At 40.0% G+C, this 14126-nt stretch overlaps 2 protein-coding genes across 3 annotated transcripts in view; one reads left to right on the plus strand and one right to left on the minus strand.

The window, feature by feature from the left end:
- Positions 1–5673, plus strand: part of PRKCZ (protein kinase C zeta) — a 68414-nt gene extending 62741 nt beyond the window's left edge. For both annotated transcript variants that reach the window (XM_075721505.1, XM_075721506.1), the window contains exons 17-18: positions 2724–2839; positions 5586–5673. In XM_075721505.1, coding sequence (XP_075577620.1) covers positions 2724–2839; positions 5586–5673 — 204 coding nt within the window. The remainder of the gene's footprint in view (positions 1–2723; positions 2840–5585) is intronic.
- A 3939-nt stretch (positions 5674–9612) lies between these two features.
- FAAP20 (FA core complex associated protein 20) lies at positions 9613–13701 on the minus strand. The gene is made up of 6 exons (XM_075721735.1): positions 13592–13701; positions 12963–13003; positions 12225–12378; positions 11753–11900; positions 10442–11058; positions 9613–9853 (listed from the first exon to the last, which is right to left on the minus strand). The coding sequence occupies exons 1-6, from the start codon at positions 13699–13701 to the stop codon at positions 9781–9783; spliced, it is 1143 nt and encodes a 380-aa protein (XP_075577850.1). The 3' UTR covers positions 9613–9780.
- Positions 13702–14126: the final 425 nt, after the last annotated feature.

Below are 14126 nucleotides of genomic sequence, written 5' to 3' on the forward strand. Positions count from 1 at the left end.
GTGGTCAGTATTGTGTGGGATTTGGGAAAGCTAAGGCCAGAACTCAGAGCTGCATATTTCTAAAGTACTCATTTCAGTGCAATCCAGGTGAGTGTCCACAGTCACTGTAGCAGCTTCTTTTAAAGAAATAGATTTTCTCAGACCAAATGGCCACACAATAGCGAGTAAATCTAGAGTATTCAGGAAAACCTAAATCAGTTGCTTGTAATTTTGTGCACTCTGATCCTTATGAGTCCCTTCCAACTTGAGATATTCTATGATTCTATGAATTTTTATTGTCAGTTTGTGAGCTAATTTTAGATTTCAGTGTATGACATTTTCTTACTTAATGCTTAGTGAATGTGATGATTCTTTACTTACTGAGCTAATACTTCTTCAGTGGCCTCTTTGCCCATAAAGAGTTTTGCCATACCTCTCCTTAATATGTAGATGTGAGGATCTTGTATTTAGGATGGAAGATAGTATTAACTGGTTTTAGTTCTACTATTTTTCTGTCATCACTTACTGTAGCACACAGACATTTTGGTTTTCTTACTATTTCTAACTAGTGAGGCATTAGAAATGCATAAAGGTACAGTTCACACTCTTAAAATGTTACACTTTTTCATAAGTAACTCTCCTCTAGAGTTAATAGATTCTTCGTTGCCTTTGTCATATTCCATCCCTGAAGTACGTATTTGTAGCGTAAGGCATTACCTCAGCGTATTGACAACTATGGACATTAGTATTTGGTCAAGCATCTTTCCATTAAACACACAGATGTTTGTAGAACAAACTTAACTAAAATCATGTGTTAAGCAATGTAATGTCTTTGAAATGCTGTGGATTTCTAGTGAGACTAAAAAGTGCTTGAAAAATTAGCTGTTCTGGTTGCGTGTTATCAATGCACTTCAGTTCGCACTGTTTTTATTATTTAAGTTCCTGTCTTTGATGTTAAGCTGTATTGTTTACCTGTTACTGATTTTTCCAGAATACAATGCTTTGAAGTAGCTTGTTTGCTTGTATGAAGGAATTGAGCAGTAGCTATTGCTTGGCTCTTGCATGGTCTGCTTAGTATGTGAAAGAACCGGTTTGAACGTTCCCCAGACTGTATGGCTGGGAGAGAGGCAGCTAATGCTGGTTTGCAACCAGTGAGTTCAAGCATCAATTGAAATAATACGTTGCACTTGAGATCTTTTTTCCTTCCCTCTTTCTCTTTATGAAGCAGAAGAGAGCTTTCTTTGGTTTGTTAGACAGCATTTATATTAGGGTGCAGTGTGAAATTGCAAGTCATGAGGAAGAGGATTCTGTTCACAAAAGTGAGTAGTGTATAATTAATAACCTCAGGAAAAACGTGAGAAGTATAAATCAATTCGAATAATTCATAGTTCTACAAGAGCTCCATTGGTTTATTGTAATTTAAGATGCTTCCTATTCGGTAATATTTCGACTGGGAGACTCAGTAATATGATAGATGTAACGCAGAAAACATGATAGTATTACTTGTCATTTGTGGTGATGTAGCTGGCAAGAACTTCGCTGGCCGTGCAAAACGGCAAAACCTGATTATTGACTGGTTTTGATACACTGGTTTCCAGTTATCAGCTGGATCAGTTGCTCAGGCTTCCACCAGCTTCCAAAAGTTAAAACTCCTATCTGTGATTTTCCACTGGGCCTGGAACTGTGACTACTTGAAAACAAGCTTAAAAAGGTATAGTTCTTGCACCTTTTTTGGAACTGCTGTGGGTAGTGATTTAAACAAATAATAACGTTTAATCTGTCATCAGCTCCTGTATCACAAACCTGTGATAAAAGCAGTCTAGTAACTCTGGAGGATAGTAGGGATTTGCCTGAATCAGAAAAGCGTAGATACTGTTGAACATGCTACTGGTGTAGCGAATGAGAAGAGGTTCTTAATGACTACAACAGCATTATTTGAGTTTAAAAAAAAAAAAAAGAAATCCCATGTTTTATTGACTGACCCTGGTGAGGAAGATGAATATGGGTTTCCAGTTCCTGTAGCAGGAAGTAGTGTATGTAAATGTATTCATGGTTACATTTTAATTGCAGAATAAAATTCTGGGCTGCTTTAGCTATTTTGTTGATTCGCACTACTTGCTTTTAATGATTGCTTACCCACGTGGCTAGCGGTTGATCGGGACATAAATATTGCTTACTTTTTTGTTCTGTGCTGGAATTAACATTAACAAACAAGTCTGGTCACGTTGATTTGATGTAATCTAAGAGGCTGCCTTTACAAGAGGCAACTTTAGAGGCGTTTGTAAAAGGGAAAAATGAGTTATATTCTGGGAAAGCATCTTGGCTTGAATGGACAGCTTCTGGAGTATGTTCTCAGTTTAAAAACTGTTGAGCCAGATGTATAGAGCAACAATGTTTTTTCTTAATATATAGGCAAGAGGCTTGGGAAACAGCTTTTTCTGTCGTCTTAAACTTAAAATTTTATTAATTTCTGATAATTTTTAAATTTTTTATATTTAAAACACAGCAATAGGATAAACAGGATGAGCATATACCATTTAGTGTCAAAATCTACTAGTCTAAAACTTAATGTCAGATTGTATTTAACATGTTTATATCTTCCACCGATATTAAGCTCAACTATAGTGACTTTTCTGTTCATGTACTCTAGAGCCAATGCATGTTGATGTTCCTAGGGGATTTTGTAAAAATGCAATATTTTAATTTTTCCCCTCCCCCCCCCCCCCCCTTTTTTTTTTTCTTAGCTGGAAAAGAAGCAAGCAACCCCTCCATTTCAGCCTCAGATCACAGATGATTATGGTTTGGATAACTTTGATACACAGTTCACCAGCGAACCTGTGCAGCTAACCCCAGATGATGAGTATGTTTTTCTTTTTCCCCAAATACAATTGCATGTTAGGAAATTAATTTATAGATGACTTGAAAATTGCTGAGAATAGACTATGTACTTAGCATTAGAGCGTAGTCAAGTTAAAATAAATTTGAAATTTATTTTATCCTACATATCTTGCATAACTTATCATACTTCTTAGGTATTAGAAGACTGCCTAGTATTCTAATAAAAGTTCAGAATGCAGTATTGGTTTTCTGTTGAGCTTGTGCTTGGCACTGAAAGAAGAGTCAGAAATTTGATTCCCGACCCAGGAGCTCTCATTTCTGTACTCGGGAGAAACAATTGACGCACAACTCCTTGGGTCTCAGAATAAGCTTGAGACAGCAGGAAAATTTTACAGAGAGCTATTATTTAAATGTACTGTGGAAAAATTTTTCAGGGAGAAAAAGTATGCCTTAATAAAGGAATTTGAAGGCTGAGGAGTGATTGCTGTACACGAAGGAAGAAAGTTCCTTCAGATACAAGGTGGCATATAAGATGACAGGCTATAGTTTTGGTAGGTAGATAGGAGACTTAGCTTGCCCAAACTCTTTAAGAGAATAATTGTACACTGTTTTGAGGGTTTGCTGAAGTGTAAAAATTTTAAACTGGAAGTTGAACTTCCTTTGGAAAAACAAGAGGAAGCTCCATGCAGTGGGGGAAAATGTTAAAGAACAGTCTTGTTGACTTCATTTGTCTGAGGCACGTAGCGTATGTCTGATGACAAAGGTATTTTCAGAGCTAGGGGTGGAGGGTGAGCCAAACGCGTCGGTGTGAGAATCCTAGTGTCTAATTGCTGAGGAATGCAACACTTCGGGGGGGGGGTCCATTCTTTTTTTCCCAAGGTGCTTTTTTCTTTCAAGGCTTGAGTGTGTGAAACTAATGTCAGATGGCGCTTAGAATACACCCTTTTAAGAACTTTTAAATATTGTTTCTCATGAAGGAGCATAGTAGTGTGTGTGGTGTGTTGAAATTTTTGTGCAATTCTATCAAAAATACAATGAAACTTTCTGCTGCTTATTTAGCACGTTGATACAGAAGTAAAATGAATCAAAGGAGATTTTGGGTTTATTAAAAATCTTAAGATTCAGAATCCTGAAATCTGTGCAGCTGGGATTTTTAGGTGAGCTTTACTGTGAGAGAGCAGCAAAGGTTTGTTTGCATGTTATACACTTATATTTTCCCAGCATATTTCGTTTATTTACGTTTGGTTTTCCTTATCTGACTAGATGCCTGCTGCTGAAAACTATAATGCATTCTTTTCCAAATGTTTTCAGCCTGTTGTCCTGTTCACTGGTCTCATGTTTGAAGAAAATGTATTTCATAAATTTCCAGTGCTTTGCATTTACAATTTCTAACTGAAGTCTGTAGAGCTACTGATTGATGGTGTTCTAGAATGAATATTTGGGTCTAATCAGATGTTTAATGAAGCTCATTCTAAAGTATTGCTTCTGGAACTGGGATTTTAATAATGGATTTGGGATTTCTACTTTCTTAGATGCTGTCTGAAGTACTGCATGTAGTTGGATGCCTTGTTGGCAAGCAGAGGCTGTTGCATGCTATCCAAAGGCTTTCCTAATTAAAGGCACAAGATTGTCACGTTCCAGCCTAACTGCTCTATCAGTTTTCCCTCTTTGTTGCTACACAACAGAGCTAAACTGCTCTGAAAGGCAGACCAACACCATTTCAGAGCCTCTTTCGTAAAGTGCCTGCTAATCCTAGGTCAACCCTCAGGATTAGCTAGTTGCTCAGGGCATTTTTATTTGTACAAATAAATGTTATGTTGATTCAATCTGTGATTGTAAAAATGAACCCTATAACTAGCAATCTGTTGAGTCTATTCCAGTGGCAATAAATGTACTGTTGCAGGGTCTTTCTCTTGCTGCATTCTTGGGTGGCAGGTCTTCATCCTCAAGTAATTATGTATTTGGAGATTTCACTGAGGATCTTTGCGTGCCTAGGTGCTCAAGCTTGAATTCTGTAGAAGTGTTACCTATGTACTGTAGATCCATAGTTCACAACCTGTTCTCTCTTCCTCAAGAGTCCAGCGTATATGAAGTGAACAGCTGAATGGAAACCAAAGCATGAAGTGCTTCAGTTATTGTTTCTGTGTGACACCAAAGAATTGCAAGGCGTATTTGTGCTTTACAGGTTCTGCTTGACAACAAAATTACAAATAGCAAGTGTATGCGCACCTATAGTGGGAAGTTTTATGAACAGCGCATCTTAAAATAAATTCTCTTTTATATGCACCAATTCATAGGGCTTTCCTTGGATTTCCTGTGCACACAATATGTATTTTTTAAAAAGTATTAGCTTTGTGCTTGACTCTTTTGTAGTATTTATCTTACATATAACATTAGCAGCCCTTGCTGACAGCAAACTATCTTTCTTCTTTGTAAATTCGCATTATGAAACAACAGTCGTTTATTATATGCTTCTTTTGGGGCCCTATAAGTATGCATGTTGCCTAACTGGAAGGGCAGGAGAAACTTCTTATCAGATGTTTCAAATTTTCCAGCCATATTGCTTTAGATATTGGGACAAAACATTAGTGTTAAGTATTTGTATGTTCAGAGACTTCTTTTTTTTTTTCCCATTTATTGTTGCTTCTGTACAACTTCATATACATACATTTCTATAAGGTATTTTGTTGTTCTTTGAAGAAGAAGTACAGCAACAAAAATAGTATTTGCAATTGATCAAACTAAAAATGCTTTTATTTGTTTTTCAGAGATATAATAAAGCGAATAGATCAGTCAGAATTTGAAGGATTTGAATATATTAATCCATTGTTGCTGTCAACAGAAGAAACAGTATGAAGGAATGACATCTTCGTTGTGGACAATGTGAATGACATTTAAATTTATCCTTAACTACAGTATATGCATGCGAGGCTGGGGAACTGTTAAGATTTTGGATGGAGACCAATGATTAAAAAAAAATTGCTGCTGAAAATCAAAGAAGAGAATAATGATTTTGGTGGGTGTCTTCTGCCACTTAGTGATTCTTAAGTTCTGGGCACTGACACAACTGGCTTCATTAATGAAGGAATTTGCATTTTGTGCCTGTTTCATGAAGGATTGAAACGTTCATTGCATCCCTGGAAAAGGAGATTCTGAACAACTTTGAGGTCTACACACTTTCTGCAAACAGTTGATGCAATGAGCTACCAATTGAAGAATATTGCAGTGTAACATCCTGAAGAATAAAATATATTACGGTGGTGTTGAAGCTTATTTTTGATGCCTTTTTTCACAAGTGGTACCTGTCTAAACGTCTCAGATATATTTAAAAGGAGTTGTGTTTTATTAGCAATCAAAACATAAATTTGGGTACAAGATTTAAGTGCCTAAATGGATAAACTGCATTGAAGAATTATTACATATTTGGAACGTTCTTAAACCTGGTAAGTTCTGCTTGTTAATACTAAGTAACCATTTACATATGAAACATACGGTTCACAGCTGCAGCCTAATGTTCATTTGTTTCTTTATAGAATTTGAAATGCAGAGTGACTCAGCAATATTAATTCCAAATGAGAATTTACAGTATCAATTTCAAAATCTGTTTTAAACTCCAAATTTACCAAAATGTCTAGATTGAAGAAAACTAAATTTGCACACAAAGGATTTCTGAAAACACTTAAGCAGTGCCTACACCTACAATGATGTTGTGTTATATATTAGATTTTTGAAAAGTATTTTTATCAACAATACAAATATCCAGAATAGAGCAAAAGCGTACTAAAGCATAGCCTTAAAGTTTAAATAGTAAATCTAGAATAACCATAATATAAAATATACTTTCCTGATAAAGCACACCTCCTACTTATGATAAACTGTCTGCTTACAATTACGCAGTGTATATTAATAACTAATCATTCTACATAAGAGAACGGGATGTTTTGGTAAAACAATTTGCATCAAACTAGTAAATTTTTTTAATGGAAGAAAAATGAGTATCTTAAGAAATTGGGTAAAGCAAAAGATAACATTCAAATCCCTTCTCGTGGAAAGGGGGTGGGGGGACGGATTTATTACACAAAAAAGGTTAACAATTTAGCAGCTTGGAAAAGCTCACGTTGCTACATTTGAGGATTAGTAAGTGCGCATTGCTATCTGAAACTTCAGGTGCTTGTGAAGATGTTCCTGCCTCCATAAGTAACAGCAGCAGAGGCAGTATTTCTTTTTGCTAGATTTTGGTTTAACTATACTGTGTGGGTTGTAGAGATAGAGGAAAAAAATCATGTGGGAAGGAAAAATTGAGAAACCCTGTGCCATGACATCTCACCTAATTTGGTGTAAAATGCAGGATAAATTGCAACGCTTTCACTTTCTTTACATTAACATATGGTTTTCTCAGGGTACAGCATTGCATTAGGTGCTGAACATGACATCTTTCGGATTCACATCCAAGTCATGAGGTGCTAGGACGAGACTGCCAAAACATTGTTTAAAATTTTCAATTAATCATTGATTAACAATCTACATTTTGTATCCCCTCATTAGCCACAATTATGCAGACCTGTGGTTATTTAGTTATATTAATCCCATTCAGATTTAAGTTGTGGGTTTCTCTCCGTTGGACTGTAGCTTTTCATATTAAGCAAAATATGTTTTAATCAGCACTACGTAATTTAACCAGTAAGAAGTACTTGCCTCAAATGCCTGGACTTTAGATACTTTATTATCTACTAAAGGAAACATTTACCTTTTAAATGTGATCTGACATTTTTTAAGTACTCCTTTTTTCCCTTCTCCCTGGCAATTACTTTATTTACCCTGAACAATTCTTCTTTCAGTGTTTTCAACTCCCCTGGTAATAAAACTAATTAATAGTTAGAAGAGTGAGTGCAGGCAGCTCATGAATGGAAATATGACAGGTTAAGCTGTCCTTTGACATGCTAGGGCATAGGACTTTAAAATGGAAATATTAGAAATGTGGGTTGGGGGTTTTTTTTAACCTTTTTTCTAGGTTTCAGAACATTTTGGGAGGGAGGGAAGGAAGAACAGAAAGACACATTTGCTAAACAAACATTGTAAAGACTACTTGATTTTTATTTTAAAATTTACAGGCATTTACAATGTCGCTGTGTTGCCAAATAGTTTGCTGGATACCAGTTTGGTTGCTCATGTGCAAGTGTTTGAATAATGTTCTGTTCATGATGAAGGGGAAATTTTTTATATAAAGTACTTGTTTTATAAATAAAAGAAAATGAAGGATGTAATTAAATGTGTGGTTTGGAAAAAAAAAATCCTAATATATTACAAATGGATCTGGTAATGATATATAGTTGTCTTATTTGAAATAGTAAATAAAAATTCTAGCTAATTTAATGATTGTAAAACAGTAAATATGTTCTTGTAGTTTTGTATAATTAATTAGTTGGGATCTTTGCTGACCAGTTTTAATTGTGCAGAAGATGGTATACTAATCCGTAACAGCTAAGATCATTTATATTCTTGCACATCTATTAAAGACTTTAATGAAAAAGTTAATAGACTGTTATTATTTGTCAGTAAACTGAGCTATCTAGAACTTGCACTCTTTAAGAGCCCCCACTGTAAATTACATCTATAGGATTCTTCCAGTGTTTTGATACTGTATTCCATGTTTCTCCTGTGTCACTGGATCACACCCGAACTGTACCTTTTTGCGCTCCAGGGCAGAGGTTTGCCGAGAGAGAAAAAACCATTCAGGTACTGAAGTTTGTTAAGCTGATTTGCACTCTTCCCTGCATGCAAAGGCAGCTGCGATCGGAAGAGCTGAACGGGCACAATGGTGCTACTCTCGCACGTGGCCCGTCGACAAGGAACCGATTTGGAGTGTAGGGCTGCGATGGGAGACGTGGTGTACGGCACGAGCAGGGTACCCTGGTCAGTAAACATTAACTGTACGCGGGGGAAACGAACAACCTGCTCCAGTTCATGTCATCCCTTCCATTTGTTGGTACTAACCTGTCGCTAAATGTCACTTACTGTCATTCTTGGAAAAGGTTGCTTTTCTCAAGCTTACAAAATGCTTACCTGCTAATATTAAGAAGTTACCAAAATGGCAGGTGAGTCTTCTGAATACCTTCTAGCCAAAACAAACTCTCAGGTGTTCTTTATTTGCAAACATTGATGGTTTCTAAGTGGGCAGGGTTGGGATGGATACAAAAAGCAGCTGCTTTGGCTGGCTGACTGTATTGAACCTTGTGAAAGCGGCAGGAGAAGTACTCTTTCTGGACCCTAGTTAGCTGAGAGCAGTCATGTTAACCAAGTGGATACTGACTAAGAAACCTACAAAGGAAGGTTATGAATTTAGCTGTGTTCCTTCAGAAAGATGAAAAAACCACACCCTTTACTTGGTCTGGGTTGTGTTTTAACATAGATTTATGATTGTACAGTTGATTCTGTGAGTATAAGTTCTTGCTTAGGTATTAAAATCATGAAAAATGATAAGCTTGAATGACTTTTTAATTAAGCTTATTTTCACAGATTGCCTGTTTAGAAGAAAAAGAGGTCAGTAAACTTTTGGATTAGATTAAATAATAGTTATATTTTGTTCAGCTGCTTTCTTCTACACTTAGAGATTCAGAACAACTATGGTGCATCAGACAAAACAGGTTCTTCAGCGATTTACAACAGTACATTCTTTTTTCAGAAGTACCCAGATTCCAGGAGTGCCAAGACTGATTTCCCTGGGGGTCTCTGGGACATCCTGTAGCACCATTTTCAGAGCTAGAACTACTTTACATGCATTTGAGATCATTCAAAATAAAAAGACCCCAAACAGGCAGGTAGCACTTGACCATCGATTGAGTTATTGGTTTGTGATCCTTAAGCATGTTCGCAACAAAGATGTCCTTCCTTGACACGCTTTTCCTTTTCCTTTGAGAAAGGTTCATCCTTGGCCTTGTTCCTTTGATCTTCATTCTTCTGGATTTACCACATTACATCGTCTGCGCTTTCAGACAAGCACCTGGCAAGATGGCCATCAATATCCAGTTGTGACAGTCTGCAAATACAGAGAATTTGTTCAGTGAGAAACAAAAGTCAAATCCTCTTATTTACACTATTCCTCACCTTCACTCCCTCATTTCCTAAGCAATAGCAGAAGTGCTCTAGAAGCTTAATGGGTAAGTCACTCCTACGCTCAGAAGCATTGCAATCTGCCACAAGCTCTTGTAGTTGCTATTACCTGCTGCTAGATAGTTTGATAATGTCATTTACGAGAAGACAATGCTCACACTCCGTATGCTCAGGACAAATAATGCTGTCCTTGGAAACATTAGGTTATTGATACAGGATAGAAAACCAGTACCTTATTCCACATGCAACTCCAACTGGAGGATACAGGAAACAGGACATTTCTCATAGAGGAAGGATGCTTTCTCATCTGCTTTCAGTTTCCTTTTTTGGAGGGCTATTCTTGTGATTGTGATGTGACCCTCCCCACTGCCCACATTACAGTAATTTAAAAACTCTTTTACAGTAGAAGTTTTGTCTATTTTCATTATTTTGTATATAGAGAATGCATCCAGAACCATTTTGAGTTTTGTGTACTGTGACGTTATTAAAAAAAAAAAAACAAAACCCAACTTACGTTCCACTAAAATGAATCAGACACATCGGACAACTGTCAAGAGTTGAAGATCCTTCACTCTGATTTTCAGTCTTCTCCTCGCAGCTTTCAGTTCCAGGTATGCTCCCAGGAGGTGGCTTCTTTTCTGCAGGCACATATCCGGCCTCGCCAAATGAAATGTTCCCTTGATGCGTTTGTATTTGAAGCTCTTTCCTATCATTTTCTTTTCTGATTTCCCTGCTGTTCTGTACTGTCCCTCTGCAGTGCTGTTGAAAGCTAAAAGCTTTTGCAGAGCTTTGCGACAATGCCAAGTGGTGTGTAGAACTTCCGTATTGAGTGAGTTTACATGATTTAGGACTTACATTCAGTTTTGAAATCTCTTTTGTGTCTTCCCCAACCATATTTTTGGCCTGATCTGTAATAGTTACACAGCATGTTTTCTCAGCTGTAGAAGGTAAACTTTTCAGTTTATCTGCTTGGCCCTGTCCTTTATGTAAATGGTCAGTCTGGCTCTGGGAGCTAAGATCCTTTGGGTTTAGATGTTTTTCTTTGCAAAAAGATGGGAATGATACCCACTGAAAGTCTTTCGTTCCAACTGTAAAGACTTCTTGTTTTTGTAGACTCTCTTCCTTGGAACTCTACGACACACACACACACACACACAATATCTTCAAACAAATGCATTTCAATCAATACATAAACCCAAGGCTGAACATACTACAAATACCGAGAAGGCTGAACTACACTGAAGAAAACATTTTATTTACATCCATCTTCAGCGCTTGCAAAGCAATCAAGAACTTCTTGGTGTTTACGCAATATGAGTCTTCCCTTAACATTTCTAAATTGGTACAACAGGGTGCTCTCTTAATACCTCCCACAGAGACTAAGGATGAAAAAACAACCTCCTGTTCAGGGAAAAAAATTTGACTTTAGAAGGACCATGGGTTTTGTGTTACTATATTGCCTAACACTGGAGCAATGGAACGGCTGTGACTGTAATTAACTTCTTGTTACAGTTTGCCTTTTCCAGTTTTATTACATTAGGGAAATGCTAGTGCTTATGAGCAGTCAGTATACTTACACAGGTTACTTCTTTTCAGCACGATATTCTAAAGAATTTGCCATACTGCAAAAAAAGCCCCTAGTAAGTTGTCCTTACGCTACCTGCAACACAATGCTAAGTCGTACCACCGTATGTAGAGACTAAAGAGCTGAAAATCCACATCTATTTAAAAGCTATTTCAGATTTTTTCCCCTGTTAACATCATCATTCAGACTGTACTGCTTACAATAGTGACACAAAGTGCAAACAAGGATACAGCACACTACCTTTCCAAAGAACTCTGGAAAGCTGGGCACTGTTTGCCCATCTGTGCATTGTAAATCTTGACTGATGTCTTTCAGTAGCAAAATCCATGTTTCTTCCTGCTCATTTAAGTCATCTTTTTCGAACCAGGAACATCTGTCAGCCAATGTCCTGTGAACAGACAGTCCAATAGTTTCAGGGTGGGAGAGAGGGAAGAAAATAGTCTGTGCTATTAGTTTGCCTATTAACTTGATTTACCCTTCCTCTAACACTGATGTTTCAAAAAAAATTTAGCTATCCTTAACTGTGATTTATCAACAGAAGTTTTAAAATTTAAAACTTCCAGCAGCTGGCAGTGCATGAGCCTCTTTCAGCCCCATTCAGTGGCTGCGGTGACCCCTTTCCTTTTGTTAATGGCTAAGAACAAGGTAGGGAGTTTATGATTGAACGTGTGTTTAACTTTTCCATTTGTACAACATAAAATTCCATTCTTACCTATTTTCTCTGAGTAGCACTGTATGTGCTAAACCAAGAATAATATTTGGCAACTTTGCCACGTCAAACAACAAGGAGGCACGTAAAAAGCATTTGTCAGTAGGTGCAAGTATGTAAATGGAGATTTTTGAGTTCAAAGGAGAGGCAAGACAGCCTGTGGATGAAAAAAAGACTGAGCTGTTTATAATACTGTTTGTTTACCCAGGGAACCTCTGTCTAGCCTACAGCAAGATTTTTCTAGAACACAGACACGCTATCTAGCCTGTAAACTAATTTTTACAGTCTACCATGACTTACGTAACTTGTACAGCTATAAAAAAAATTATCAAATTTTTTAAAAGAATGTCTAAAAGCCATGCTTTCTACTTGTAACAAATGAGATGAAGGTATTTATTACTGTCTTCACTTCCAAGTAAAACAGTTAAGCGTAGCCATTGTTTTTTCTTCTCAAATACTGAACTTGACACCTGCTGAGCGCAGAAATCATTGAAGTGTTTGGCACTAAGATGGCAACTGCATTGGTTCCTGTGTATGCTTGGCCGTTCCCATACTGCCCTCTGAAATTACCGATTATCCTGAACAACTTGATCTGATCCATCCCAGGAAGGCCTTAGGCAGGTTTAACTATGAAGTAAGCATTAAAGGTTTTTTATACTAGTAATGCTGTGCAAAGACAATTTCAGGAGAAGGACAAATTGTTAATGGCAGAATACTATTTCCAGCGTTCCCACTCCTTACTGATGCATGTTCGTGGGTCGCTGTCCAGGAATGACGCTGCACTAGAAGAAACTAGAGACAAGTCTTACAAGCCCTCAAACAGCAGAGCCATCGGCCTTCCGAAGCCTGGTTTTGGAAGGGGCAGAGCTGGCGGCGTGCTCGCTCACGCTACCAGGCTGAAACCAGGACGGAGCGGCTCGCTGCCTCCTCATCCCGCCTTTCTCCAACACGCCCTTACTCGAGGGCTGGAAAAACCAGGAGTTCTTTCTGGTCTCCTCTGAGCCTTATGCTGAAGAAAGAAAACTTAACGTGCATACGTTAGCGTTTCTCAGGGGCTCCGTCCCGCTGCTATTCGGTGCCAACGACCGCGCAGCAGGCGCGGGCCGCTCCGCGCTTTATGTTGCAGCTGGCGCCTGAGCTTTGTCCGGGCGCTGCGGGCGGTGCTTTGCGAACCGGCCCTGCCAGCGCCAGCGCGGGGCTGCAGCCGGCGGAGCCCGGGCGCGGGCAGGGCCCGCCCTCGCCTCAGGCGCCTCAGGCAGGCGGCAGCGCCCGCGGCCCGCCCCCCGCCCGGTGGGGAGAGGCCGCCCCCGGCCCGCAGCGCCCGCGGCTCCCGGCCCCTGCGAGGGAGCCGTTCCCCGACCCGGACTCACTGGCGCCGCCGGGGGGGCTCCCGGCCAGGGCTGGGCTCCCGGCTGCGGGCTGGCGGCGGCGGCGCCTTCCTGGGCTTCAGGCGCAGCTTGGCGGCTCCTTCCTGGGACATGGCGGAGGCGCGGGGCCCGCCCGCCCCGGCCTTCTCCTGCGGCCGGGCGAGGGGCGGTGCCGCCTCAGAGCTCCCGCTCGCCTCGCCGGCGCAGGGCGGAGCGGGCCGCCGGCTCTTCTTCCTCCTCCTCCTCCTCCGCCTCCTCCTCCTCCTCCTCGCCCCCGCTGGCCCGCTGCCAGGGCAGGGCCTCTGGGCCGGCCGCGCCGCCGCCGCCGCCAGCTCCCGCCCCGCCCTCGGAGCCGCCCTGCCTGACCGGCGCCGGGGGAGGGCAGCGGGCGGCGGCCCAGCCGCGGCCTGAGGGGAAACCCGCCCTCCCGCGGGGCTCGGCGGGGCGCGCAGCGCCCTCCGCTGCCACGGGCCCGTCTCCCTCCAAAGCCATCCTTTTCGTGTTACTTTACTCCTTGAACTTGACGCATTCGTGGCGT

The sequence above is a fragment of the Pelecanus crispus genome, chromosome 15 (genome assembly GCF_030463565.1).
Source record: "Pelecanus crispus isolate bPelCri1 chromosome 15, bPelCri1.pri, whole genome shotgun sequence".
Lineage (NCBI taxonomy): Eukaryota > Metazoa > Chordata > Aves > Pelecaniformes > Pelecanidae > Pelecanus > Pelecanus crispus.